Source organism: Lacerta agilis, chromosome 8 (genome assembly GCF_009819535.1).
Source record: "Lacerta agilis isolate rLacAgi1 chromosome 8, rLacAgi1.pri, whole genome shotgun sequence".
Classification (NCBI taxonomy): Eukaryota; Metazoa; Chordata; class Lepidosauria; order Squamata; family Lacertidae; genus Lacerta; species Lacerta agilis.
In genome coordinates this window covers 24,455,012-24,482,580 of record NC_046319.1, presented here as the reverse complement: position 1 = coordinate 24,482,580, position 27,569 = coordinate 24,455,012, and the positions used below count along the sequence as shown (strand labels likewise).

Here is a 27,569-nt window from a genome sequence, read left to right as displayed (position 1 = left end):
TGAGCTCAAATCCTACTTGTTACAAGGAAAGCAGCAGCAGGAAAAACAATAACCAAACAACTGAATTAAAATGTAGCTTTGTGTTCTTAGAACATCACCACATATAAGTTCCTTGGGGCCTGAATTTTGGGCCCCACAGTCTCAGAAGAATATGAACAAGCTGAAAGGTGTGCAGGAGGGCGATGAACAAGGGCCTGGAAACCGGGCCTTATGAGGAATGGTTGAAGGAGGTGGGGATGTTTAGCCTGGAGAAGAGAAGACTGAGAGGTGATATGAGAGCCATCTACACATATCTGAAGGGCTGCCATATGCAGGATGGAGCAAGCTCGTTTTCTGCTGCCCCTGAGGGTAGAACTAGAACCCGAACTATGGGATTCAAATTACAACAAAGGCGATCCCGACTAAACTTTAGGAAGAACTTTCTGGCTGATGAGAGCTGTTCAGCAGTGGGATGTTCTCTCTTGAAAGGTGGTGGACTCTCCTTCATTGGAAGTTTGTAAAGAGAGGTTGGATGGCCATATATCAGGGATTCCTTAGCTGTGATTCCTGCATCGCAGAGGGTTGGGCTCGATGACCTTTGGAATTCAGCCCAACTCTACAGTTTTATGATTCTACAGTTCAAATCCTTCTCAGCCATGAAGCTAACTTGGGTCAGTCACCATGACTCATATCCAATGCTGCCATTCTGCTCGTGCAACAGACCCCTGCTTGCAAAGTGTAACTCCCCACTCCACTCCCATGCCCTCCAGCATTTCTCTGATGAAAATAGGGACATCCCATTCCATAATGATAATTTCACTATTTATGCCCCACGCATCTTACTGGGTTGCCCTAGCCACTCTGAGCAGCTTACAACCTATATAAAAACACAATAAAACTATCCAGAAACCGGACAGCTTCACTAAATCAGAGACGTCCCTGGAAAATAGGGAGACTTGGAGGGTCTGCTCTCCTTTCCCATGCAGCCTCCTGCCTACAATCTCATATTCTGCACCAGAGGTTTGGATATCTCTTTGGAGAAGATTCTGGATGGGGGAGAAAACAAGAAGGGTAAAGTGCACTGCATGAGTGGAAGGCTACTCACAAAGGATTGGCGGCCACCAAATAGCCCATAATAATCTACCTTGCAGGAGCATTAGGAGGACAAAATGTGGAAAGGGAAAACCATTTCCACACACCCTGCGCAAGCCTTCATGGAGGGAGAGTGGATTTTTTTTTTTTTAAGAATCAGTGCTTGGAATGCAGTAGGTCAGCTGAATGCAGTTAGAAGCTTCAGTTTGACCGGGAACTGGTTTTATGTACTGTAGTATCTGATTATGTAATGTATCCAATTTTATGGAACATTACATGCAACATTATATGCAACTATATCTATATTTATATCTATATATTAAGCGATTAAGTCCCATAAGTCACTTTAATTCTGCAACATGATTTTACAGCTATGGATACACAGAGGTATTTGTGCAAAGTAATTAGCATTGTTTGTTTTGTGAATCTGTTTACGCGTTGTTTATCTTAGAAAATCTGGCGAGTGGGTGTGTATATATATAAAAATATGCCAGAATATTAGGAATGATAATGCATATAATAGTGTGGATAACATGCAAGAATCGTTTGCATTTTTAGCAAAGCTAGTAACAACAACTCTCTTCTTGGCCAAATCAAAGAGTGAGACAGGAAATGGGGAGAAATCCATGTTTTATTGGGGATTTAAATTTGTTTGTTTGTTTATTTGTTTGCTTGCTTGTTTATTTTAGTAATTGGTTTTATGCTTGTAAACCACTTTTGGCAATAAAGCAGTGCAGTCAAGTCACATCTAACGCATATTGAACTTATGCAATTTCAACTATGCAAACTCCATTGCAACTCCATTTCAGGAGCCATTCCAGCCTTTTTCTTTGGCCCTTTTGGGACATGTCTGCCTTCCTCTCTCTGCTTCCCTCCCTCCTCCTCCTCCCTTCCACCAGTCGCTCACAGGTAGAGGAGTGAGGGGAAGCAGCAGAGACACCGGAAAAGGTCTCCACATGGGGTTTCCCCACACCTGCCAGCCAGAAAAGGGGTAATTTGGGCTGCATACATTTTTTGCATATGCGCCCTATCCTTGGAATGTAACCCCAGCATACGATGTGACTCAAATGTATGCAAAAATATTATTATTTAATTCGTTGAAATTTTCAGGAAATCCCATCCCTGTGTATATGCATGAGCACAATGACTGCTTTTTGACACTGTTTTAGGGATGCTTCCCTAGCATGGTGCAAGGAGATAAGTGGAAGAAATCAAACTCTGGTGCATGCTGTGGAAGTAATTTTAGATTTTTCCAAATGTTTAGATATTTTCCCACTTAAACCAGAAAACAGGAAGAGGGAAATGCAATGCCAAGCAAGCCAGGGAAAAGCATAATGAATCATAACAAAGGGGAGTTAATTGCCTCCCAAGTTTTTAAAAGGGGGCAGGCTTTGAGTTTATCAAGAGTAGCAAGATGTATCCCGCATGCTGAAAGATCCCGGTGAATACCAAGTCCACGGTGCTTTCTTCCCTGTGCACTTCAGGCCTGTGATTTTTCTCTTCCTTATTAAGCCCTCCCTTTAAAATTCAGATTTGATTATGCTAGATAAATACATACACGCACAAAATAGTTCTGAAACCTGATCACTTGGTAGAGGCCGACGTTCCTCAGATACTGGAGGATAATAATTAAATTTGAAATTGCAGGTATAATTAGCAGGAGATAATAGAGTTTTCTCTCTCAGGAATCCAAGTTGCTGTTCTTTCATAACTGATATCTTTCTTCCTTATTTATTTAGATTTTGTTTTTAATCCACCTTTTCCTCCAACAAACTGACAGTAGTGCATTATGACTGGCCCAAGGTCACTTATTAAACATTGTGGCTGTCTGGAGATTTGATTCCTGCATTGCAGTGGATTGGAGTGGATCACCCCTAGAGCCCCTCCCACCTCTACAATGTTACGGTTCTAATTGGAGGAGCCAGTTGACAGACTAGGTCCTGAACTCCCTTGGCAACCTTAAAGGGAATTTGCCTTTCAGTCAAATGTTCTGGTGTTCTGAGGGCGTCCTTTACTGAACATGTAACATAATAGGAAATAGGAAATTCTTTCCAGTAGCACCTTAGAGACCAACTGAGTTTGTTCTTGGTATGAGCTTTCGTGTGCAGAAGTGTGCATGCACACGAAAGCTCATACCAAGAACAAACTCAGTTGGTCTCTAAGGTGCTACTGGAAAGAATTTCCTATTTCCTATTTTGTTTCGACTATGGCAGACCAACACGGCTACCCACCTGTAACATGTAACATAAGTAATTCCTTATGAGAACATAAGGAAAGCATTCTGGATCAGGCCAATGGCTGCCTAGTAATAGAATCACAGGACTGTAAAGTTGGGAGGCACTCCAAGGGTCATCTAGTCCAAACCCCTACAAGGCATGTATCTCAGCTAAAGAATCCCTGTCAGATGTCCACCCAGCCTCTGTTTTAAAAATATCTGATGTACGAGAGTTCACCACCTTCTGAGAGAAAAGGTTCCACTGTTGAACTACTCTAACAACCAGAAAGGGAGTCCATTCCACTGTCAAACATCTGTTACAATCAATAAGTTTGTCCTAATGCTTAGTTGGAACTTATTTTGTTGTAATTTGAACCCATTGGGAGTCACATTGCGATTGGTCCTTTTTCTGCCTACCCAAACACGGAGCACTGCTTACTTTCTTGAATATAATACCTTAGTTGTTAATGGTAAAGGGACCCCTGACCGTTAGGTCCAGTCGTGGACAACTCTGGGGTTGCGGCACTCACCTTGCTTTACTGCCCGTGGGAGCCGGCATACAGCTTCCAGGTCATGTGGCCAGCATGACTAAGCCACTTCTGGCGAACCAGAGCGGCGCACAGAAATGCCGTTTACCTTCCCGCCCAAATGGTACCTATTTATCTACTTGCACTTTGTGCTTTCAAACTGCTAGGTTGGCAGGAGCACCGGGAGCTCACCCCGTCATGGGGATTCGAACCCCCAACCTTCTGATCAGCAAGCCCTAGGCTCTGTGGTTTAACCCACAGCACCACCCGCATCCCTTGAACTTAGTTGTTACGATGTGGTAAAATGTGTCAGAGCCGCATTCCTGGCAGACCACCCATTCCTTTTTTTTTTTTTTCAAAATCTCATCCCTTCTACCTGCAGTTGTGCCCAGAGTGGGAACACAAGGAGGAACAGCCACCAGCGTAAAATCAACCAGCAGGAAGAGAGTTGTCAGAATCTGACGGACTTCACCCCAGCCAGAGTCCCTAGCAACCTGGATATATTCACGGCCTACAATGAGACGCTACAGTGTTCCCATGAATGTGTGAGGACGCCAGTGCCGGTCTACGCGGAGGAGACAATACTTCCCCCAGGGGATTATAAAACATCCTTCAATGGAAATAGGTAAGGAAGCAGAAGCTCGGTTGGACTCACCCATTTGCATTTAGTGGATATTGGATTTGGTGGTTGACATCATGAGCAAAATAGAGTCTCTCTCTTTCTTTCTTTCTTTCTTTCTTTCTTTCTTTCTTTCTTTCTTTCTTTCTTTCTTTCTGTGTCTCCCACACAAGCACAAGTAAGGTAAAACCGTTAACTGCCTCCTTCCACACCGTCCCATTCCCCTCTGGAGGGAAACTTAGAAAAACTGGCAAAAGCAGGGGTCCATATAGAATTGCATGGTTCCCCTATATGTTTACACCCATACCTTGACTGAAAGGGACCACACACATCTATGTGTACACCAGTGGTAGCCAATGTGGAGCCCTCCAGTTTTTGCTGGACTTCAACCAGTAGAGGTTGACCCATTAAGGAGAATGGGGCACTGCCCCACCAACCCCATCTTACCCTCAGCCATTCACCATCTGCCTTCTTAACTGCATCCATTCCATGGGGGGGGGCACCGGCTGCCATTTCTATCCTCCTAAGTCTGAGTATTGCCTTTGCAGAACTCTGCAGGGAGGAGGAGGAATGGTAGTTATTATTTAACTATTGCATTTGTGTCCCACCTTTCTTCTAAGGACCTCAAGGTGTCCTTTATCCTTTTATCCTCCAACAACCCTATGAATTAGGTTAACTGAGAGGCGGGGACTGGCCCAGGTCACCCAGTGAGCACCATGGCTGAGTGTGAGGATTTGAACCCTGGTTTCAATGTCCTATCTTGACACTGTAACCACTACAGCTTGGTGGCTATCTATTTATCATTAGTTCTGCCATTAGCTCTGGTTCCTCCCAGTGTTGGTCTTCCCGCCTTCCACTCTCCCAGTCCCAGCGATTTCCCGTCTCCACTGACTAAAACTCCCAACACTTCCAGCCAGCAGCTTTATCCTATATGCCCTGAGCCAGGCACATGTTAAAATTCTCAACACTAGAACAAAGATTTTAATGTGTGTCTGCATTAGATGTGACAACAGCCCAATGCCCCCGTTGTAAAACAGAAAGGCAACCAATCTGTGTGTCACAGTCTGCCAGGAAGTGTTGCCCTACGTTAGTCTGTCGCAGGACTGATCCAGAAAGCTGATCATAGATCTCTCTTCCCAACTTCATGTTCCATTCAGTGTAACTCAGGGTGAATCCAAACAACTGACAACCCTTTGGTGACTAGTTTTCTGAGTGAATGCCAAGCGATGGTAGTCACTATTCACCCCTTATCTATTAAACCACTTCTCTACATTCCAACCCCTATGATGGGATGAGAAGGGGAAGAAGAAACCTGGAGAAACTAAAGTAAGATAATTTTTCAGTTTGAAGTTTGAGGGGTGGAGGAAGCACCTCGTGGTGTGTTCCTCCAACTTGACATCAAGATTGATTGTCTGAAATAGTCCTGTTTGCAGGACATTCTTCACTTGGGACTCTGCAGCTATATTTTTCCCAGTTTGAAAAGGATCTCTGGGACAACCCAACACATCCACAAATACACCCCCCCCCACACACACAACCCCTCCTCTGTCTCCCATGCACAGTATTTGGTCTACTGATTCTAATTAATGTGATGTGAAGTTTTGCAAGCACTGTGGCTAATGTGAGATTGTGGGATGTGGATTCTTTCATCCATCTTGAGATTTCATCGCACTGAATATGGGAGGGCAAGATAGACACCGAGCGTAGTATTCAACACTAATCCTGCTCAGAGTAGACTCACTGAAGTTAATGGGCATGACTAATTTAGGTTCGCTGAATCTGTGTAGGACTTGGTTGAATACTGCTCCATAAGTGTGAAATGTTAAGCATTTTCTCAGAAGCCTATAATCTGTTGAGTGCATCTGATTGAATGACCAGCAAAGCAGCCATGATGAAATATATGCTCAGTTGCTTAGGGGCCAATTGCATCCAACTCTGAGGGTTTTGTCAATGTGTGTGTGTGTGTGTGTGTGTGTGTGTTTGACACTGGAATCACGACTATCCATTGTGAATCCCCTCCCTCCCTCCCTCCTCCCTCCCACAGGAGACGTGGATGATTGCTAGGAGAGGCATAAACTCAGCCTTCCCCATCTTGGCGTTTACAGAAGTGGTTGGACTCCAGCTCCCACCAGTCCCAGCTAGCACAGTCAATGGTCTGGGATGATGGGAATTGTAGTCCAAAACATCTGGAGGGTCCTAGGCTAGGGAAGGCAGTCCCATGCCATCGTTGTTGATGCTACTACCAAAAGCAAGTTTGGGGGGGCAGGAATGGAACTCCTGTTCAATCCTTATATAAACATGAGCACTTTCTAAGAATTGTAAATATCTAGACCACAAGTGACTAACCTGCACACACACCCCCCCAATATGTTGGTGGGCTATAATCCCCACAATCTCTGAACATTGGCCATGTTCTTGGTGCTGAATGGGACCTACATCCTACAACATCTGGAGGACCACAGGGTCCTCACCCCCAATATTTAGATATAAAGCACCCTTCCCAACCCAATTCCATCCAAATGTTGTTAGACTTAAGATCAGGAGTGATCAACTTGTGGAGGACTCCAGGCAGATGACTGTTGCCCTTGCTCCTCCTCCATCCCACTAAGGCCACAGCCAGCCAACATGATCCTGTGTTGTTCAGCCACTCCTTGATTTTTTTTGCCCAATTTTCATGTTACCTTTGTCATGTTGTTGCCATGCTTCTATGGTCGACTCTCATTTCACATAGGAAAAGTTTCTCAATCGTCTTACTTCCCAGTCAAAAAAATGTCCACTGCAATTTGATGTTATGGATGTAACCTGATCATTGGGAACAGATGGCTATGTCACAAAGGCAATTTTAAGTTCAACCCTGCCTGCCTGTCCACAGATGTAGGTAGTGTAGTATCCCACAAGTCCCGACGCAATTTGCGTACATCCAACGATGCTACGATCATTTTATTAGGCTTAAGAGCGGGAGGGAACTCACCACGAAAATGTCTGGCTTTAGAAGATTTCCAATCAAACATTTGCTGCATACTTGAAGCAGGCTTGAACTTCATCTACTAAACCCAATTAAGATTCAGAGAAATCTCCACACCACTACTTCATCCCTGTTGGTCCAAATTTAGAACTGAACTTAAAGTGGGAAAGGGGACACCACTCCAATTCTGTAGGGTCCCCAGGAATGGGGGGGGGGAGTAGTTGTAATCTATGGGGGGGGATACTCTTGTGGAAATCCGTGAGGGTGCTGTGGACACTGGCTGAAGTGCCAAGATGTGGGCTTCCTGGTGGGCAGAAGATTGGCAAGGATTTTTCAACCATTTCATTGTGTGCCTGTCTTTGTGATGCTGGAATATGAGCCCCAGCCAACCAATGCGGGGGGAGCCATAGAGTGGCAGTTTTGGGGAAGTGGGGGGTGGAGGGCTTACCCATGTGTCTGTGTGTTTTCTTGTTGTACCTGTGAACTGTTTCATACAGGTGCCTTTCCATTTTTATGCTCCTCTTTCTGTATTCTTACCTGGCAGGTGTGCATTGGCTGGAAAGGGTTCATTGCGATTTATTTCTATCTTTTAAAAAGCGGGGGGGGGGGGGTGGAGAATATGATTTTTGTCTAAAGGTGGTGCTTTGTTGGGAATTATTGGTCTCTGCTCAATTCTTTCAGATTTGGCAAAATTGCCGGTCTTGCAATTTTTTTACAGAGGAAATCAGAGGGTACAACTTTTTATTTTTTGCATGGCCAAAAGCCATTGGCCTGGTATCAAGCAGGCATCTTAAATAGCCTATGACTGTGTCTGCAAAGCTCATTGGAAAAGCGCAAAACCAGAACATAAGATACAAATATGACTCTTTCCCCTGTATCTGAGTCATCTAAGTTGCCATTAATATCCCTATATGGTTATTAATATGACTATTAGAGCCTCTTTATCCTTCAACATGGGTGATATAGCATCCACTCAGGCCCCATGTTGGGATAGCAATACTGACTGGGGATTTTGTTTGTTTTAATCTGCGGTGGGGTTTTCCCCACACCTTCCAAAAACAAAACAAAACAAAACCCTACACTTTCCTCTTGGAACACCCGCAGAAGCCAATACAACCATCCAAAGCATCGTTTTGAAATTATTGTCCCCACTCAAAATATGAAAAGAAAAAGCTGATTTTGGGCTGCAGACGTAGCTAGACTTACTTGCTGTGTGTCACACATTGCCACGTGCCAGTCGATTTCTCTGCTTGCTGCAGACCCTCCTCCTCCGATCGGCATCTAATCCCTGTGGCCTTTGTGTCTGAGAAATGGTTTGAAATCTCCTGTTGACCAGCCGAAGTCTGTTTTATTTCCTGGGGGCAGGGCAGACGCCATGTGTCCATTTCCTGGTACGTACCTTCTCTTCCGCCATTTTTATTCCCAAATCACCAATCTCTCCGACCAGTGAAATCCCGCCCACACTTTCCAATCGCACCCCTTCTGTGATCCAAGGGAGCTCCCCGATGCTTTTAATTAAAATGCCTTGCTAGTTTACTCAGAAAAAGAAAAAGAGAGAAAGCGAGCACGGCTTTTGCTCTGCAAACGCCAAACATTTGCTGCTACATTAATCTATCGAACCTTTGTTTTTAATCTGTTTTAGATTATCGCAGTTACGCAAGGCGCTTATCACAGCAGGGCTGAAATTGGTTGCATGCAGAGGTGGCATTGGAACAACTAACGTTACGCATGTTTCAGATGAATTTAAATTATTGTAATGAGTTGCTTTCATTTTCTTACCTGATGTTATTGCTTCAGATTGTTTTGTAATAATTGATTACAAGTCAGGATTCCTAAACATTTAGTTACAAAAAATGTCTGGTGAAGAAACAAGGATAGGGTCTGGTGTTTTGCCACTTCTGTAACAGAACACACACACACCTTCTTATTTGGGGCTTAGGATGGGTAACAATATTGTACAGGTATCTCAAAAGTACATGGTCTAAATTCAAACAGGGATGGTGGGAGGATGTTGAGGAACTCCTACTTCCATTGGATAACCAACGTGGTCCATGTTCAGGGATGATGAGAGCTGTATTGCAGCAAAATCTGGAGGACTACAGGTCCTCAGTCCTTGAATTAGATGGATGGAGAGGAAGAGGGGGGTGAGTCAGAGAAGGGAAAAATGGCATTGGTTTTTGTTTCGTTTTGCAAAATCACCTTCCACAAATAATTCAGCTTCTTTTTGCGATTAGCCAAAGTATTAATTAATTTGCATACCCCCCTTCATCTGTAGATCTCAGGGCGGTTCACAGCATCATCCAGCAGGACATTTGGAGCAAAACTGGAGTTTAGGGGGTACAAAGTTTACCCCGCCCACAAAACAAACAAGCAAGCAAGCAAAGAAACAAACCCTTAAACTTTTTCTTCAAATTCATTTCTCCATCCGTAATGACAGTTGTTCAGGTGTCTTGTGGTGAACCAGAGACAGAAAATCAAGGCAAGGTTTCTTAGGCAAGGTGAGAAAACTATTCTGTTTTTGCGTGCTGTGCTTCACAGCACAGTACAGTAGGAGAAGGCACATAAACTTGGCTAAAGCCCCAGAAGCATCAACAGAAGTGGGAGAATTTCTCTGGTCTTCCAGTGGTTCCATTACCCAGGGATACGTATACCCTTCTCACCCACCCACAGTCCACTTTTGCTGCCTCCCATTCCTTATGTGCCTTCAAGAGCATCATTTCAGAGGGAAGGAATCACAGGCTGTGTACAAATGACATTTTATTCTAGAATCCATGGAAACCGAGTCCTTTCCCGCTCCCAAACACAATCTCAACCTACTGTGTATTTTTATTTTTTGCTCATGAAAAGCACTTCTGGAGAAACTGGTTTCATTCTAAAAATAAAAGCTCATTGCAATTTATTCTGCCTCACCCCACTGTATATCCATTTGAAGACAAATGTAACTGGATGCAGGAGATCCTAGCGAGGTGGGTTGCAGGCCCATGCAGGGATTGGGGGGGGGGCAGCTGGGTATACTTGCCCCAGGCCTCGGAGGGCTAAGCCAGGTGGAGGTCCCCACCAGGGACTGGCTGCTTTTTTGTTCGAGTTTATAACTTTATTCTAACACGACTCCCACCCTGGACCTCAGACAAGTGCTGCATGGACCTGGTGGGGTGTATCCACACATACCCAGTGACATTTTGGGTGGGCATATAGGAGGGCTCAATCAACAAATCAGGTCTATGCAGAGGGACTTGGGTGTTGGATGAGTCGGGTTCAGACAGCCATGAATTTCCAAGGGTTGGAATGAATGGTCCATGACTGTCAGGGAGCAGGGCATCAGGAAGGCAGGAGGCCAGGCAGGGAAGTCCCACAAAAAAAATCCAGGCTCTACCTCTGCATCACCAGCTGCATCTTCCAGAAGAAGGTAAACACAGCTTAGGTGGGTCTTCTCACAGCAAGGCTGTGAGTGTTCGCTGCAGGCATCCTGCCCAGGGGGCTGCATGGTTGCTGTGCTGTGTGCCCTCACCCTTCTGATAACCACCTTCACATATCTGAAGGACTTTCACATGGAAAGTGGTATGAGCTTATTTTGGGCTGCTCCAGAGGGAAAGACCCCAACCAATGGATTCAAATGGCAAGAAACGAGGTACTAGCTAAACATTGGGGAGAACTTGCTGGCGGTAAGAGCTGTTTGAGAGTGGAATAGACTCCCTTGGAAGGTAGTGGTCTGTCCTTCAACCGAGGTTTTTAAGGAGAGTTTGGATGGCCAGCTCTCAGGGATTCTTCAGCTGTGATTCCTGCATTTCAGGGGGTTGGACTGGATGGCACTTGGGGTCCCTTCCAAGCATACAATTCTACGATTCTATGATCATCGCTTGGGTTCAAACAAAACAGCCCCTGTGTGCAGCATAAGGTTTGAAGACCTGCCTGGGGAGATGCCTGGGGAATGGCAGTAATGAGGTCATGGCAGTCAGTGTCAATGAGACACACAGGGTGTAGCCACCATAGGATTACATGAGAATGAGTGTGTGTGTGTGTGTGTGTGTGTGTGTGTGGTGATGCAAAGGTTGTGCTGGAGGTGGTGTCTTCACCATTGTGGGTTCTCTTTCAGTAGTGGGCACCATGGTGGTCTACCTCCACTCACGCGATCTCCATTTGGCCTTTTTGCTACTGCTTAGGGCACACTCCTCCTCCATAGGTATATCCTGCGGCAGATGTGCTGATGTTCTGACTTGGTTGAGGTGGAGGGGCGAGGCTTAGAAGGTTAGTTTTGAGTAAAGGAGAGTAAGAGGGGACATGGTCAAAATTTGTAAAATGATGCATGGCATGGAGAAAGTGGGTAGCAACACTACAACTTGTGGACATCCAAGGAAGCTGAGCGTCAGAAGATTCAGGACAGATTCGTGCTCCTCTATGCAGCACATAGTTAAAATATGGAACTCACTCCTGCAGGAGGAAGCAACGGCTGCCAACCTAGATGGTTTTTTAAAAGAGTATTAGACAAAATCATGGAGGAAGGTGGATACCAGCCAGGATGGCTCTGTTCTGCCTCTGAATACGTGTCATAAGCAATAATGCTTCTGAATACAGTGGTACCTTGGTTTAAGAACAGCTTAGTTTATGAGCAACTTGGATTAAGAACACTGCAAACCCAGAAGTAGGTGTTTTGGTTTGTGAACTTCGCCTTGGAAGCAGAACCATGTTCCGCTTCCTGTTGGGTGTGTTCCATTTGTAAATTGAGTCCCCCACTTTGGTTTAAGAATGGACTTCTGGAACGGATTAAGTTCGTAAACCAAGGTGTAACCAGTTGGTGGAACTCACAGGAGGAGAGAGGGCTCTTGTGCTCAGGTCCTGCTTTCAGGTTTCCTATTTGGGCATCTGGTGGGCCACTGTGAAAACAAGATGCTGAAACTAGATGGACTATTGGCCTGATCCAGCAGGGCATTTCTTGTGTTCTTGTGGTGTTTTTTATGTTCTTATGATTCCGAATTCCGCCTGAGTTCTGATGATACCAGAAATGTTACAGCCATCCCCCCTCCCTCTCCTTTAGTGTCTGTGGTGTCTTTCATGTTGTTCCTTTGAAGGTGGCCTTGTAGACTGCAGCGGGAGGGGAAAAGCTATTAGACATAACCCGGCATTTCACTGTAGGGTAGCCAGGCCAGTTTTGAGCCAAGCAGTCGAGCAAATTAATTGGTCAGTCTCAAATCTGCCCCCTCCCCGCACCGTCATAATGAATCACGGATCTCCCCTAAATGAAATTTTCCAGCCTTCGCTAACTGTGACTTGCTCGGAATTGCCCGTTTAACATCATGCCCAGCCACTGAGCATTACAAAAAGGTAATTAGATTAGAACAGAAAAGAGAATAAAAAGTTAACGGCCTTCGCTGAAGCTGCTCCACACAGCTATTCCGGGGGCTGCTGAGATGAAATATGAGATTGTTAGAGGCTCAGGATGAGGATGGCGCCTAGAAAGCTGCCTTGTACCAAGTCAGACCATCAATAGATCTATCTCAGTACACCTGTTAGGGGGAGGGCCATGTTTGGCATGCAGAAAGCATCTTCAGCTACGGTGTCTGCAGGAATCTTTTCCAGAGATGTTCTTTTTTTTCCCCAGTGGGAGGCAATATTTTTGGGTGGAGGGCCAAAGTAAAACAATGAAATGGTGGAGCAGGCCATTTTCTCACACAAAATGCTGTCTGTACATTTGGGCTCATATCGCCGGTTCTAAAAAATGCTAGAAATCTCCTTTTTTTAAGAAAAGAAAAGAAAAGAAAAGAAAAGAAAAGAATGAAAGCTGGGAATCTGCGCAGGATGGTTCATCCTGGGGACATCAAAGAAGGCCTTTGAGGGCATCATGGTGCCTGTCAGGTACACCAGATCAACCAATGAGCTGGCTTGGTTTAAGGCTCCAAGACAGAGCAGGGATGGGGGGGGGAACAGACCTTACTTTTGCTGAACCAGCTGCCATTCTCCTACTACCAGCAGGGACAGCACAATATGTTTTGTTGCTGAGCTGCAACAGCAAATGTTGCCCCACCTGAACAGGAAGGTGCAGAAGTCCCAAAGGCCCCTTTCCTTGTACTAAAAACCATTACATAACTGAACATTAAAAACAAACAAACAGGTGTGTAGCAGGCATCTGGTTCAGAAGTCCCTTCTGTACCCTGAGAAGCACCTCCACAAATTCTGTAAATTATTATAGATTATTATAACTAGCCCATCAACACCGCATCCTGAAGAACAATTCAGCCAATCAAATCCTCCTGGAACTTTGAACCCTGTGGGAACCCTGTAGTCCATCTGTTGTTAATTATTAACATTCTCTCCAATATCCTACCTGAGAAGAAAGCCCTGGCTAAATCGGCAAGATCTTACAGCAAAAAACCAAATACAGTTCTGGACCTATAAAATCTTACTCCATGTAGGGTTTTTTTTTGGGGGGGGAGAGAAAACAACCCCAGAGTATTGCTTACATCCTTCAAAAGTCGATGGGCATGCTCTGTGCTCGCTGTTCAATCCCACCAAAAATCCCTCCTCTAAACAGTCAGTTCAATTAAGCACTAACTCTATTCTTATTTAAACTTTGTACCTGAACCCTGAATTAGAGCCATGTAGAACCTGGAATTCTCTAGAGAAATTGGAAAGACTCCTTAAATTTATTCAGGTTCTCTGGGTGGAGCTCACCAGTAGAAATAATAGTTGCATTACCTATTTCCTTTTGCATAAGTTTCTTCTTCTTCTTCTTCTTCTTCTTCTTCTTCTTCTTCTTCTTCTTCTTCTTCTTCGGCTGACATTTTGCATTCTCAGCGATGCACTGGACCAAGCATAATTCCAAGAAAACATACTGAGGTTTCAGTGTGAGCTGAAAGGCAACCAAGAGCTTTTCATTAGGAATGCTAGCAACCCTGCCCAAAAAATGCAACCATTTCAACTATCAGCATGAAGCAGGAACCACATCAAAGGAAAGGGAAGATGTTTCCAGCCTTTGATTCCGCCCCCCCATTCTCTTTCCCCAGCCGATGACATCATCATTCCTGCTCTGAAATAAGTCCCAGAGCAACGCACCTCCCCCCCTCCACTTTACCACCCGTTTTCTCTGCCTTGGGTGTTTTAATTTTCAACCGGAAAGATGGGCTGTACGTGCCCCCAAGAAATAAGAGACAGACAAAGAAGCATACAAAAAGACCTCATTTCACTTTCTAAGGAAACACAGAGAGGTGCTTATGGGAGGAGGTGATCCCTGAGAACCGTAATTTGGATGAGAAGAGGTGATTAAAAAAAAATCCTCAAGAAGCATAAAAGAGCCCACATAAGTCCTTTGGGCCTCCAGTTGTGAATATCTGCTTGGCTGCTATCCCAGGGACTCCTGCTCCTCTTCCTTTGACTAAGAAGGCACCAAATTGAGGTCACAGAAGATTCCACATCAAGGAGTGACCTAGTTTGCAAATTGAGGCCATGGAGAAAAGCTGTTAAGAGTGTAATAAATATACAAGTTGCTACTGACACGTCTCTGTCTCCGTAGCTTCACTCTGCAGCGCTTATTTGTGTCTGCACAGTGCTGAGAAACCAGATCTGGTGGTTCAGCTAAGATCAAATTGTTACATGTGTGTGTGTGTGTGTGTGTGTGTGTGCAGTACAGCTTGCGGCAGGGAATATTCCAAGGGGGTTCCGATTTGGCATTGCACAGTGATATAAGCTGCAGCATCAAGCTTTGTTACTGTACTGTGCAAGCTGGAGGTACCCGCTGTCCTGGCCTGATTCTGCCTGATGCCAACAAAAGCCTTTTTTAGTATTAGTGTTACGCGCTAAGAAGTCCCCGTAAAGTAGCTCATCTCATCTCAGGGGGCAGTCAGAGAAGTGTGTTGCACTGGTGGTGGGGCCAGAGATTAAGTATCAGGAAGAAGGCTGTTAATTAAGATTTCAGATCACCGCATGATTTGGAGAACTGGAAACTCAACGTGAGGTAGGAAGGGAGTCCACACTGGAGCAGGGGTGGCTTGTTTTCCGCTGTTCCAAAGGATGGGACCTGAACCAACAGATTCAAATGATAAGAAAGGAGATTCCAGATAAACATTAGGAAGGACTTTTGGGGGTAAGAGCTGTTCAACAGTGGAACAGATTCCCTCAGAAGTTGGTTGACTCTCCTTCATTGGAGGCTTTTCAACAGAGTTTGGATGGTCATCCGTCAGAAATTATTTAGTTGTGATTCCTGCGTTTCAGGAGGTTGGACTGGAGGATCCTTGGAGATCCCTTCCAGTGCTACAATTCTATGGTTCTATAATTCCTTCAGACACCCCTCCTCCCCAAGTCTGGAGCTTTTCAGTTGTTTTCAATGTTGGGGAGCACCCCCCCCTCAACTTGCTGGTAGCAGTGTCCATCCCAGTAGTTTGTGGTTGCCATTTGTTCTTAGAGTTTTCATCTTGATGATGTATCTTTATTCTGAAGGGGATGGGGATAGGATGGAATCCATCAGATCCTGAGAGATGAACTAGCATGGAGGTGGGGATAAGAGGTGAGCCTGGAGACAATCTGTGGGACCTTTCACCCATCCATCCCTTCTCCATGATTTCAAGCTACAAGTCTATTGTAGTGCCTTTTCTGGTCATATATGAAATATGCTTCAATCGGCTAGCCTTTGCTCCCCCCCCCCCAAGGTTCCAGACTATAACTCCTTTCAGCCAAGGGGTTGTAGCACAGAAGATCTGGAGGCCACCAGAATGGCAAAGGCTGAGATGGAGAAATGCACAATTTTGCTTCATCCACTTCTCTCTAAATCATTTTAGCTCCAGGGTCTGGCTTCCTGTTGTATGTTTGCTTTATGGTTGGTAGCCTGGCAAGGTCATCGCTCCCTGGTTTATTTATTTAATTGTTGCATTTCTATCCCACCTCCCCCCCCCCAGGAGCTCAATGTGATGGATACATGGTCCTCCCCCCTCCTCATTTATTTCCCACAACAACCCTATGAGGTAGGTTAGGCTGAGAGGTTTCAGACCTTGATCTCCCAGGTCCTAACCACTACACCCTATTGGCTCTCATTAAAGGGCACGAAGTGGGTTGTGAGAAAAGGACCTCCAGCAGAACCATAAACAGAGCTCTTTCTAAACCTGCCACTCACAAAAGAGATATGAATGGCAGTGTGGAGAGAGGGGTGTGCCTCTTTTGAGTCTAGCCTGCTAGCCACTGCACAAACAGCAATTAACTTTAAATGTAATTAAAGTTTAGCTGCAATACAGGGTACTTATCTCCTGCATGTCGGCTAATCCTCAATAGATGTAACTCTAATGATGATTTACGGTTTTGCTAACGCATCCTTTAATCTAAATTAAATGTGTAGTGATACTAAAGACCTCTCCTCTCTCTCTCTCACCCGCACCCAGATTGCACACTTGTGGGCTAAGTGGTCAGGAGGAGGAGAGGTGAACACCTCAGAACAGGATCGGGGCCATGTGCTGCTGCTTCCCTTCCTCTGGTGAGGAGGTCGCATTAATGAGGGCTGGTTCATGCTTTGGACATTTTGAGTCAAAGGATGCTTACTGGCGCATTGCAAGAGGTCACTGCAGACAGGGATGCCCAGGACATTTTGTTGCTAGAAGCAAAAGAGAAAATGCTGCCCTTGTTTCTGTAACCACCACTACTGTACATGCCCTCTGCTGCCATGCATCCCCTGCCACCTGGTGCTGCATGGATGTGCAGTGGATGAGGTGCCTGTGGCTGTCAAGCACAGGAGGCAGCGAGTGGTGCTCTCCTTGGAGGCTGGATCTCCTGTCCCTCCCAGCTGTCCAGAGCTTGCTGCCCTGAGGCCACTGCCTCAACTTGCCTCATGGGTGGGCCAGCCCTGACCGCAAATACAACACTACAAGCTGAGCTTTCAGAGCAGCTCCATCACTGTAGTTTTCAGCTGAGTCAAATAATAACGTAATGTCATTAAGTTGCATCAATAAGAACATAAGCAGTTAGCCTTGCTGGATCAGGCCATCTGTTGGAAGATTCAGGGCACGTCAAATGAAGTCCTCAAAGGAAAACAGGGCCCAACCTGGTGATAACGGGAGCAATGGTGGAATGGATGGCCTTGAAAGGTGGTGGACTCTCCTTCACTGGAGGTTTTTAAGCTGAGGTTGGGTGGCCATGTGTCAGGGATTCTTTAGCTGTGGTTCCTGTATTGCAGAGGGTTGGACTAGTTCCTTGAGACCCCTTACGATTCTGCAATCCTATGGTTCTATGATTCTTCATGCAGCACATAGTTAAACCATGGCACTTACTCCCACGGGAGGCAGGGATGGCTTTAAAAGAGGATTTGAGAGATCCACGGAGGGTAAGGCTATTGGTGGCTACTAGCAAAGGTGGCTATGCTTTTTTTTTCCACGTTCATAGGAAGTCATGCATCTGAATGTGAGATGCAGGAAACCACTGCAGGGGAGAAGGCTACAATCCCCACTGCAGGGGAGAAGGCTACCACTGCAGGGGAGAAGGCTACAATTCAAAGTGTTGGTGCTGACTTTTAAAGCCCTAAACGGCCTTGGCCTGAAGGAACGTCTCCACCCCCATCGTTCAGCCCAGACACTGAGGTCCAGTTCCGAGGGCCTTCTGGCGGTTCCCTCATTGTGAGAAGTGAGGTTACAAGGAACCAGGCAGAGGGCCTTCTCGGTGGTGGCGCCTGCTCTGTGGAACACCCTCCCATCAGATGTCAAGGAAATAAACAACTATCTGACTTTTAGAAGACATCTGAAGGCAGTCCTGTTTAGGGAAGTTTAATATTTGATGTTTTGTTTTTAATCTCTTGGGAGCTGCCCCGAGTGGCTGGTGAAACCCAGCTGAATGAGCGGTCTAATAATAATAATAATAATAATAATAATAATAATAATAATAATAATAATTCTCATGTCCTGCTTTCAGACTTCCTATTGGTGCATCTGGCTGGCCACTGTGAGAACAGGATGCTGGACTAGATGGGTCACTGGCCAGATCTAGCAGGCTCTTCTTACTTTATTATCTAGTCCAACCTCCTGTTCTCACAGCAGGAGGACCTGATGCATCGATGGTAAGTCCCCTGTCTATCTAAATTCTGCATCACTGCAAGGTGACAGCATTTGTTATTTTTCCTCCTGCCCCTTCTTCCCTATTTATAAAATGTTCACAGTGCTTCCCCCTTCTCTCTCTCCTTTTCCCATCCAAGCCACAGTGCAAATAAGCAGGGATGTCATATTTTAAATGTTGCCCTCCTTCCTTCTTTAAACACCTAGAACCGCCAAGATGCATTTTATGCCTCAACCTCTTCAGTGAGTATAGCTTCTGTTTTTCCTGTCCATCATAATGCTGCACACATCCCAATCCCCAAGTGGAAAGAGACTCCAGAAATGCCAGCCCTTTCCCCAGGGTTTGGTTTCCTTGGAATGAAAGTCAGAGGAGGCTGTGAATATATATATATATATATATATATATATATATATATATATATATATATATATATATATAGTTTTACTTACTCGTGTATACAATCAGTATACATGTATACAACCTGAGCGCCCCCAGATAATGTGGCATCCAGCCAGGTGAGATGGGAAAAGGCTCACTCATGTGTCTCTATGGAAACCTCTTTGGACATGTAAGTGGCAGGACTTAACTGGCCAGCCAAAGTCATTACCACAACAAAGGTACTGATTGGGTTGGCTCAGCAGGTTTCTCCTGCCAGATACTAGGCCCCACATATGCAGGATCACAGATTTGGAAGGGATCCACAGATACTTTCCAGGCTGACACCTCAACTCAAACCAAAGCAATAATTAAACCAGAGGCACCAAGATGTTAAAGAGCTGTGGAAATGAAGCCTTTTGGGGAATGGTTGAGGGAGTTGAGTATGTTTAGGCTGGGGAAGAGAAGACTGAGAGGTGATATGATGACCATCTTCAAATATCTATAAGGCTGCCACATGGAAGATGGAACAAGTTTGCTTTCTGCTGCTGCTGAGGGTAGGTCCCGAACCAATGGATTCAAATTGCAAGAAAAAAGATTCCAACTAAACATTAGGAAGAACTTTTAGATGGTAAGAGCAGTTTGAGAGAGCCAGTGTGGTGTAGTGGTTAAGAGCGGTAGTCTCGTAATCTGGGGAACCGGGTTCGTGTCTCCGCTCCTCCACATGCAGCTGCTGGGTGACCTTGGGCTAGTCACACTTCTTTGAAGTCTCTCAGCCCCACTCACCTCACAGAGTGTTTGTTGTGGGGGAGGAAGGGAAAGGAGAATGTTAGCCGCTTTGAGACTCCTTCGGGTAGTGAAAAGCGGGATATCAAATCCAAACTCTTCTTCTTCTTCTTCTTGACAGTAGAATAGACTGCCTCGGATAGTGGTGAACTCTCCTTCATTGGAGGTTTCTAAACAGAGGATGGTTGCCCACCTGCCAAGGATTCCTGCATTGCAGGGCGTTGGGCTAGATGACCCTTGCGGTCCCTTCCAATACTACAATTTGATGATTCTGTGATACTCCTGTTTGGGAATCTGTCTTCCAATATGTTGCTAAGCCCCATCTTGTTCTTGCGCTGCTCTAGATCTGTTTGAAGAATTTACCAGGGTATGGGGTTTTGAGCTTACCTTAGCTTTCCAAGGTGGCTGAAAGTGGTATGTGGGGCTTCCCCTCCATCCCGCAGTCAACATTTCTCCAGCACTCTGCAGCTTCCCCGACTGCCCACACTTCCCGATCTGAAAAAAAAAGCCCAGCCAGAGGAGTGACCTCATGATGTCTTCCCCTAGGCTGAGCGTGGGAAACCAGGGAGGGTGCAAACTGCAGAGCGCTGATGATATGGTTTGTGGAACAAATGGGAGGACCTTCACAAAACACCCCTCGACCACCTCAAAAATAAGGTAAGTGACACAAAACCCCAGCACCTCATCAATGAGAATGTCATTGAAATGTTCTACCTGCTTTGATAATTATAGAATGCAGTTCTATTCATTAAAATCAGGCAGGCACCTCCCCGTACTTTTTTCAGCACCTACTCAAAACATTTTTTTAGGCAAGACAACCAAGATACCTAGAATGTTGACATGTTCTTTCAATCTATTTTAGTTGATTTTAATTAGTATTTTGGAATGTTTTAAACAGTGGCCTTTAACAGTTTTTATTAATAATTTCATTGCTTTATTCTGTTTGCAAACAGCTTTCAGGTTTTGCTGTTTTTCATTGCAATCAAGTGTTGTATATGTATACACACAAACACATGTTCTCTTCTCATTAATTGATGACCAATAGTCAAAAATGCAAAAGTTTCAATGCGGCACTAAAATTAGTTAGCTTATATAATATCACTTGTTGGTAGCCTAAGATGAAAATGAACTTTCCCAGGTGACCAGATAACAAGAAATGATATAATCCTTGATTGCCTAACCCCAGCATCAGCCAACCCAGCCCCATCACCTTGCCATCAGATAGCCACACAAGCCCATCAAGTCTGAACTAGATATTAGGGCATAAAATCCAGTGGGCAGAGGTTCTAATCACAATGTTGGTTTCTTGATTTTGTCTAGGAAATTCACTAGGCAAGATGGCTTGTAAGTCTGTAGGGTTGAATGCATGCATGTCCCAATTGAACATTATTCCTCATGGACATTTGGATGTCTAGCTGTGTTGGAGGTGGGGTACTAGCACAGGGTTGGTGGGGAGGGAAAGTGTGGTCTCAGATCCCATGGCTTGTAGGAGAGTGATTGAGGAACATGTAGTCTCATTTGGTCTAGGGAAGCTCTTTCGTGTGTCGGAAGAGAATTGGTTTTGGGATTGTCTTTGTATGTAGTTGTTATTCATTTTTTGTTTTTTGATAGGCCATAACTGGTTGACTTAAGTGACTGTGGGCTGGTGACATTGCTCCCTAATACCTGCTAGGAGCGTCTCCACCCCCATTGTTCAACCAGGACACTGAGGTCCAGCGCTGAGGGCCTTCTGGTGGTTCCCTCACTGTGAGAAGCAAAGTTACAGGGAACCAGGCAGAGGGCCTTCTTGGTAGTGGTGCCTGCCCTGTGGAACACCCTCCCATCATATGTCAAAGAAATAAACAACTATCTGACGTTTAGAAGACATCTGAAGGCAGCCCTGTTTAGGGAAGTTTTTAATGACTGGTGTTTTAATGTATTTTTAATCATTTGTTGGAAGCCGCCCAGAGTGGCTGGGGAAACCCAGCCAGATGGGTGGGGTATAAATAAATTATTATTATTATTATTATTATTATTATTATTATTATTATTATTATTATTATGCCAAGCTGTGCCCTGAGATCTGCTGTGGTGACCCTGCTTGGAGTTCCATTGATGGGTATCACTGTGATGTTCTGGTGTTTATGTAAACAGTATTGTGTGTATATCTTCCCATATACATAAAAATGCAAGGCTGTCATCACACAGCCCCCCACTGGAGGATTACTAGTGCCACATCACAGTCCTAGATTTGCATGTGGAAATGGGGTTAGGAAGGTGAAAAGGAAGCTTAGTAGTTGCATGGAGTGGCAAGTGGAAGCTCTAGGGGTTAATGTAGGAGAAATGAGGGGAGAGGTTGGTGAACATAGCGAGTAGGAGAACAGCTCCTAGTGTAATTAAAGTAAATGTTTAGGTAAGTATAATATGTGACTTAAAGTATGTGTTAGGTTGCAAGGGGGAGAAAGAGTGGAATATTGGAAGTGAATGGTGATTGAATGAGAGTTTGAAAGGGAGTTTGAATGCTGGTGGGAGACAGTTTAAGGAGCCAGCCGAGTTTGGGAGTGAGTGGTAGCTGGAGTGGGAGTTAAAGCTGGAGATGGAGAGAGTTTGGATGGCAACAGGGTTGTTTTCAATAGAATCGGGTCTGCATTTTTATTAGCCACATGAGACAAAGTAACAAATAGGATAACTCAAAACTTAAATCATATGCTTCTGTCCACTATGTGATCATAAAGACCTATATTTATTATTTCTTCCCTAATAGATCATTGCCTTACACCACATGCCTCTTGAATGGCTACATTAGATCTGGGAAATATTCAGATGTATAGTATCTGTGGGGGGACAGGAAGAAAGGGAATGTTAGATGTACCCCACAGAAACCCAACTCAGGGCGGTCACCTTACAAAGAGAGAAGGTGATACAGGGGAGTTGGGGGTGTGTGTCTGTTGCTGAGGGTGGGTCACATGGCGACATGTATTGTGGAGCGACTTCCCTGTGAAGAAAGGCTGCAGCATTTTGAGGTTTCTTAAATCAGAGAGAAGGCAAGTAAGAGGTGATGCAATGGGAGATTATAAAATTATGCAAGGCATGGAGAAAGCGGGTCACGGCGAAAATTTGCCCCTCTCACATAGCATCAGAACTCATGGCATCCAAAGAAGTTGAATGTGGGAAGATGCAGGGCCGAGAAAAGAAAGTCCTTCTTCACACAGCACATAGATAAACTGTGGAACTAACCTCCTGCACGAGGCAATGATGGTCAGCAACTCAGATGGCTCTAAACGAGGATTAGATAAACTCTTGAAGAGGAGAGGGCTATGAAAGGCAACTAGCCAGGGGTGCCAACTTGAATAATATATTGGGGAAGGGGCAGGTAAGCCCCATCCTGCATAATCGACCACAAGACGCAGCCCATCAACTTTGGGGATGCCTGGCCCTCTCAAATATTTTATTTGTGGGGGAAAGGGAACTCGGCTCCCAGGAATTGGCTCATGATGGCTATGCTCTGCCTCCACAGGAAGGGAGAGAGAGTGCTCTTGTGCTCAGCTCTTGCCTGAGGGTTTCCCAGAAGAGGCATCTTGTTGGCCACTGTGAAAACATGAAGCTGGAGTAGATGGGATAGTGGCCTGATCCAGGAGGCTCTCACGTTTTCAATGGGGGCCTTTAAATAAGTTCTTATGTTTTAAACGGGGGTCTTCTTGGTGGCAGTGCACCAATTGTGGAACTCCCATTCCGCAGTAACAGTTTTTCATCGTCAATCAGAGATGTGTTTGTTTGTCCAGGCTTTCGAGATTTGTGTGAAGGGTCCCAAACAGTCCAATATTTCCATCTGCTGCTATAGGGTTTTTTTTTTTTTTTTTTGCATGCTTTGAGTCTCTCTGGGCTCCTGTGGCAGGAAGGGGTGATACAGAACCAACACAACCACAACCATAATTTGAAAAGTATTTTTTTCAAGCTTCTGTACATATTGTTACCTACCTTAACCAGGCTAGAAAAAGTATTATTTTCATTGGGTGTGATCTAATGTTAAGTCATGCTCAGATTTAAACCCCATGGAATCAATTAATTTATGTAACTTTGGTTCCAAAGGATCTGATTTCAGCATGTCTTGGTTAGACTCTCTCTCTCATGTTCTGTTTTTTATTTAAAGAGGAAATAAAATTACATTTTACATTGGATGATTGTATATTTGGTCTGTGGAGGGTCCTTGTGCGCATGGCTACTGTTTTATTTGAGTTTTTGTTGATTTTCTCTAAATTTGGTCAATTTAATTAAAGGCGAAAATGAGTTATAAGGAAGGTGATAGCCACTGAAAATCAATGCATGGCTAATACTATAAAAAAAAACAACAACTGTAGATCATTGTGGGATGCTGCTAATTTTAATATTTTCTTTTTGTCCTTAACAGGATTCCATTGGTGAACCTGTAAAAACAAAAAAACAAAAGGAATGGGTTACCTATACCTACCATTTGTGTTTACTGATGGAAGACTCAAAGAACAGCCAAATATATTTTTATATAATAAAAAAGGGATTTGCCCCTACAAGTGATTGAATTTTCGAGGAGTGCATTATTTTTCATGGGAGAAGATGGTTGTGGGTGGGGTCTGGGGTGGGGAGAGAATAAACTTGCAAGCAAAGATGGAAGAAAGAAGATGGAAGCCAGCCAAACAGAGCCATGGCTTCAGTCTGGGACATGTGTGGACTGTGACTCTATTTTTGAACCTGTGCCAATAATACCATAATGTGCCATGATTTGCCTGGGGAAAACGTCTTCAGAAGGTGACGCAGAGCAGAATACATGTCAAAAAGAATATATATATATATATATAAAGTGAAAGCAAGGGTGGGGAATATCTCTTCTAATAAAGTCAGTATTTCTGGTTACTATACATATAATATATATATATATATATATATATATATATATAAACACAAACACTTTTTGTACTGTAGCAAATTTTTTGGGGAAAAAAACTTAAATGTTCTGGGTTGTTGTTTTTTTCTATAAAAAAAATAATACCATCAAAGAAATGGGTGTTGTGGGTTATAAATATGATTCCGTTTGACACGCTTAGTATATATGAACTTAAATAAATGGATGTTTTCTACTTCAGAAATTTAGTTTTCACAAACATACATGCTGACACCTGCATTTCAAAGCCCATTTCTACAAAGAGAACTAATTTAACAACAACAACAACAATCCTGGGGTTGGGAAAAGGCAATTGAGCGTTCTCTGAATAATCCATGTTGATTACAGCTCTTAGAATTTCACAAAAGAAGCTCAGTGGATCCGGTGTGAACACAGAGAGTTTCGGTGTGCAGAAAGAACCAATTCAGGCTATGACATTTCTCCATGCCTATGGGTTTCAGGAAGCAACGCTAAAAATTCTTAACAGGGAGTAAGTCACATTGATTTTACTGAGATGTACTTCTGAGTAGACATGGTTAGGGTTGTCAGACTGTGTTCCCTGGGGTTCCTTTAAATCTTATTGAGGATCCCTTGATGAGAAGGTCAACAATGATGGCGCCACATTCTTGAAAGACAGAAATCTTCCCCTGCAATGCACATCCACAGGAGAGCATGAGGGTCAGGTTCAGGAACAGCCCCTCAAGTTCACTGAAGGCAATGGTAATGGCCAATAGATCTGATGTGTGAAGTCTTTGCACTTGCTTCAGAACCTTCTGTCAACACACAAGAGATCCATGGCAGACAAGCCAGTGTGGGAAAAGATGCTCGAAAACTACATGACTATCTGCACATCCAGAACTTCGTGGAGAAAGGCTAGTGTATGCCAGGTGACCAAAAGCAAAGGAAAATAAGCCAATGTGTTGTATGGGGGAGGAGGGGCTTTGAAAGGTGTTTGAGAACATCAACTGGACCAGAACATGATGGGTGCTTACCTCACCAGTTTGCTGGTTTTTGTTTCTGAGGACAATTCAAAGTCCTTGTGTTGACTTCCAAAGCCTCTAGTTGTTTTTGGTGGGCTGGGATAGGTGAAGGTCTTCTCCTTCCACTTGAACCTGCCTACCAGCTCAGATAATCAAATAAGGATCTCCTTGTCCTACAGAGGTTAAGTGGCTCACTTACCTGAGAGAGGGTCTTTTTGTATGGTGGCTCTGTGATTGTGGAATAACCCTCCTAGGCAAGTTATCACTTGGAGCCATCATCACTCTCTCTTAGGCACCAGATAAGGTCCACCTTGTGTCCTCCCCTGTGTTTTTAACACTGTGTTATTTCTTTTTTCCTTTTTTTTTTAAAAAAAAAACTCCTGCTGAAACTGTTTTATTGGGCTGCTGTTACTGGGTTTCTTTCTTTTTTTATTAAAAATGTTTCTAAGATACAGTAGTTTATTATTGATTGTATTGTTGATTTTAATTTTTGTAAGCTGCCTTGAGCAGCTTTGCAGAAAGGTGGGAACCACTTTTCCATAAGTAATAAACAATAAATACAAAATTAAGAAGAAGACTCCTGTAAGAGTTATGTAGGAGGGAAAATTTCCATGGGCACCACTCGATCTTCAGAATGAGACTACAGTACGATGAAAAGTCTACACAACCGTAAAACAGGAAACCCGTGGACGAAGAATTGCTCTGAGTCAGAACACAGACTGATCTGACCAAATCATACACTACTACCAAGAGCAGTACACGAAAGCCAAGGAAAAATGCTGAGGTTCTCTACTTTCATTCTTAAACTCATGAACATGATTAGGAAGTGGCCCAAGCCTTTTGCACTGGGCCACAGATATCCTGACCCTTTTAAAAAGCTGCTTTTATTGGGGGGAAAAAATCCTTGGATGTGAGTAGTATTTGACAGGAGGTATGCTGAGTGGCAAAGAGCATGTTCGTAAGCACTCAGCCATCCATCACCTTAATTTGCTCAGAAACCTGCATTTGCATCTATACATATAAATTAGCATATGCAAATTTTATGTGTATTTGTGTTTTGATGAGCCAGTGCCCTGAATCCTTTAAGTACCTAGCAATACCTTTGCCTGAACTAAATTTTGTTTTTCATTTCTTTGAATTCCATTCATTTCATTCCCCTCCCATTTATGTTTGTTTTAAGACTTCTGATGTTTACAGCATTGGCATTTACCATCCAAAAGGCATAAAATTCCCAGGCCTTCTGTTACCCTTTCAAAGGATCAGATGTGCCAAATGCCAGATAGATGGACCAGAAGAGCCTTTGATTTGTAGACCTCATTTTATACCTGTCTTTCTCATCCCCTGTGACCTCATTGTGACCTGCCCAGGTTGCTCCAGATTGTTTCGATTTGTGTACCAATAGAAATGAACAGTGGGTGGGCACTTAAAAATGAAATGAATGAGCAATTTACATTTTTGTGTGTGTTCAGAAATCAATGAGGTTCTTTCTTTCTTTCTTTCTTTCTTTCTTTCTTTCTTTCTTTCTTTCTTTCTTTCTTTCTAAAACTGCTTCTGATTGTCAGTGGATTTCCAGGACCTTGGGTGGAGGTTTTTCCTGCACTCTAAAATACAGGAAATGCCAGGGATTAGACCTGGGACCTTCTGCATGCAAAACATGTACTCCTGCCTTCCTGGGGCTCATGGGAGTTGTAGTCCAAAACATCGGGAAGGTAACAGGCTGGTGAAGGTTGTAGGACATTGCCACCAAAGAATAGTCCTCTCTGGCCTCCATGACTTCTGGTCTTTTGCAAACACCCAGAAGACCCTTTCTCTATACATTAATGCATACTATCACACCTTGGCATTTCTTCCCTCTGTGCTGCTCCCAGCAATCACTCCTGTTCTGGTCACCGCTGTGGATATGAAGCAGGAGAAAATCTGCTATTCACACTAGTACCATTAACTACTCGTGAATCGGGTTGAAGGAAGAGTCCAAAGTTTATTTTACTGCAGGAGAAGTGTTTCAGTGGGATTGCTCTGCAAAGATTGAACACCAGGTGTTGTCCACAGGGAACTTTTCATAGGGTTTACAGACAAAGGATTCATATAAAATCCAATCAAAAGCTCCAGACATTTGCAGAG

General features: G+C 44.2%; 1 protein-coding gene across 3 annotated transcripts in view; it reads left to right on the top strand.

Moving 5' to 3' along the window:
- Positions 1-25,811, top strand: part of AJAP1 (adherens junctions associated protein 1) — a 112,627-nt gene extending 86,816 nt beyond the window's left edge. For 2 of the 3 annotated variants that reach the window (XM_033156573.1, XM_033156575.1), the window contains exons 4-6: positions 4,196-4,438; positions 8,657-8,788; positions 23,962-25,811. In XM_033156573.1, coding sequence (XP_033012464.1) covers positions 4,196-4,438; positions 8,657-8,729 — 316 coding nt within the window. In that variant the 3' untranslated portion in view covers positions 8,730-8,788; positions 23,962-25,811. The remainder of the gene's footprint in view (positions 1-4,195; positions 4,439-8,656; positions 8,789-23,961) is intronic. The other variant, XM_033156576.1, reaches the window with a different exon arrangement.
- The last annotated feature ends 1,758 nt before the right edge of the window (positions 25,812-27,569 follow it).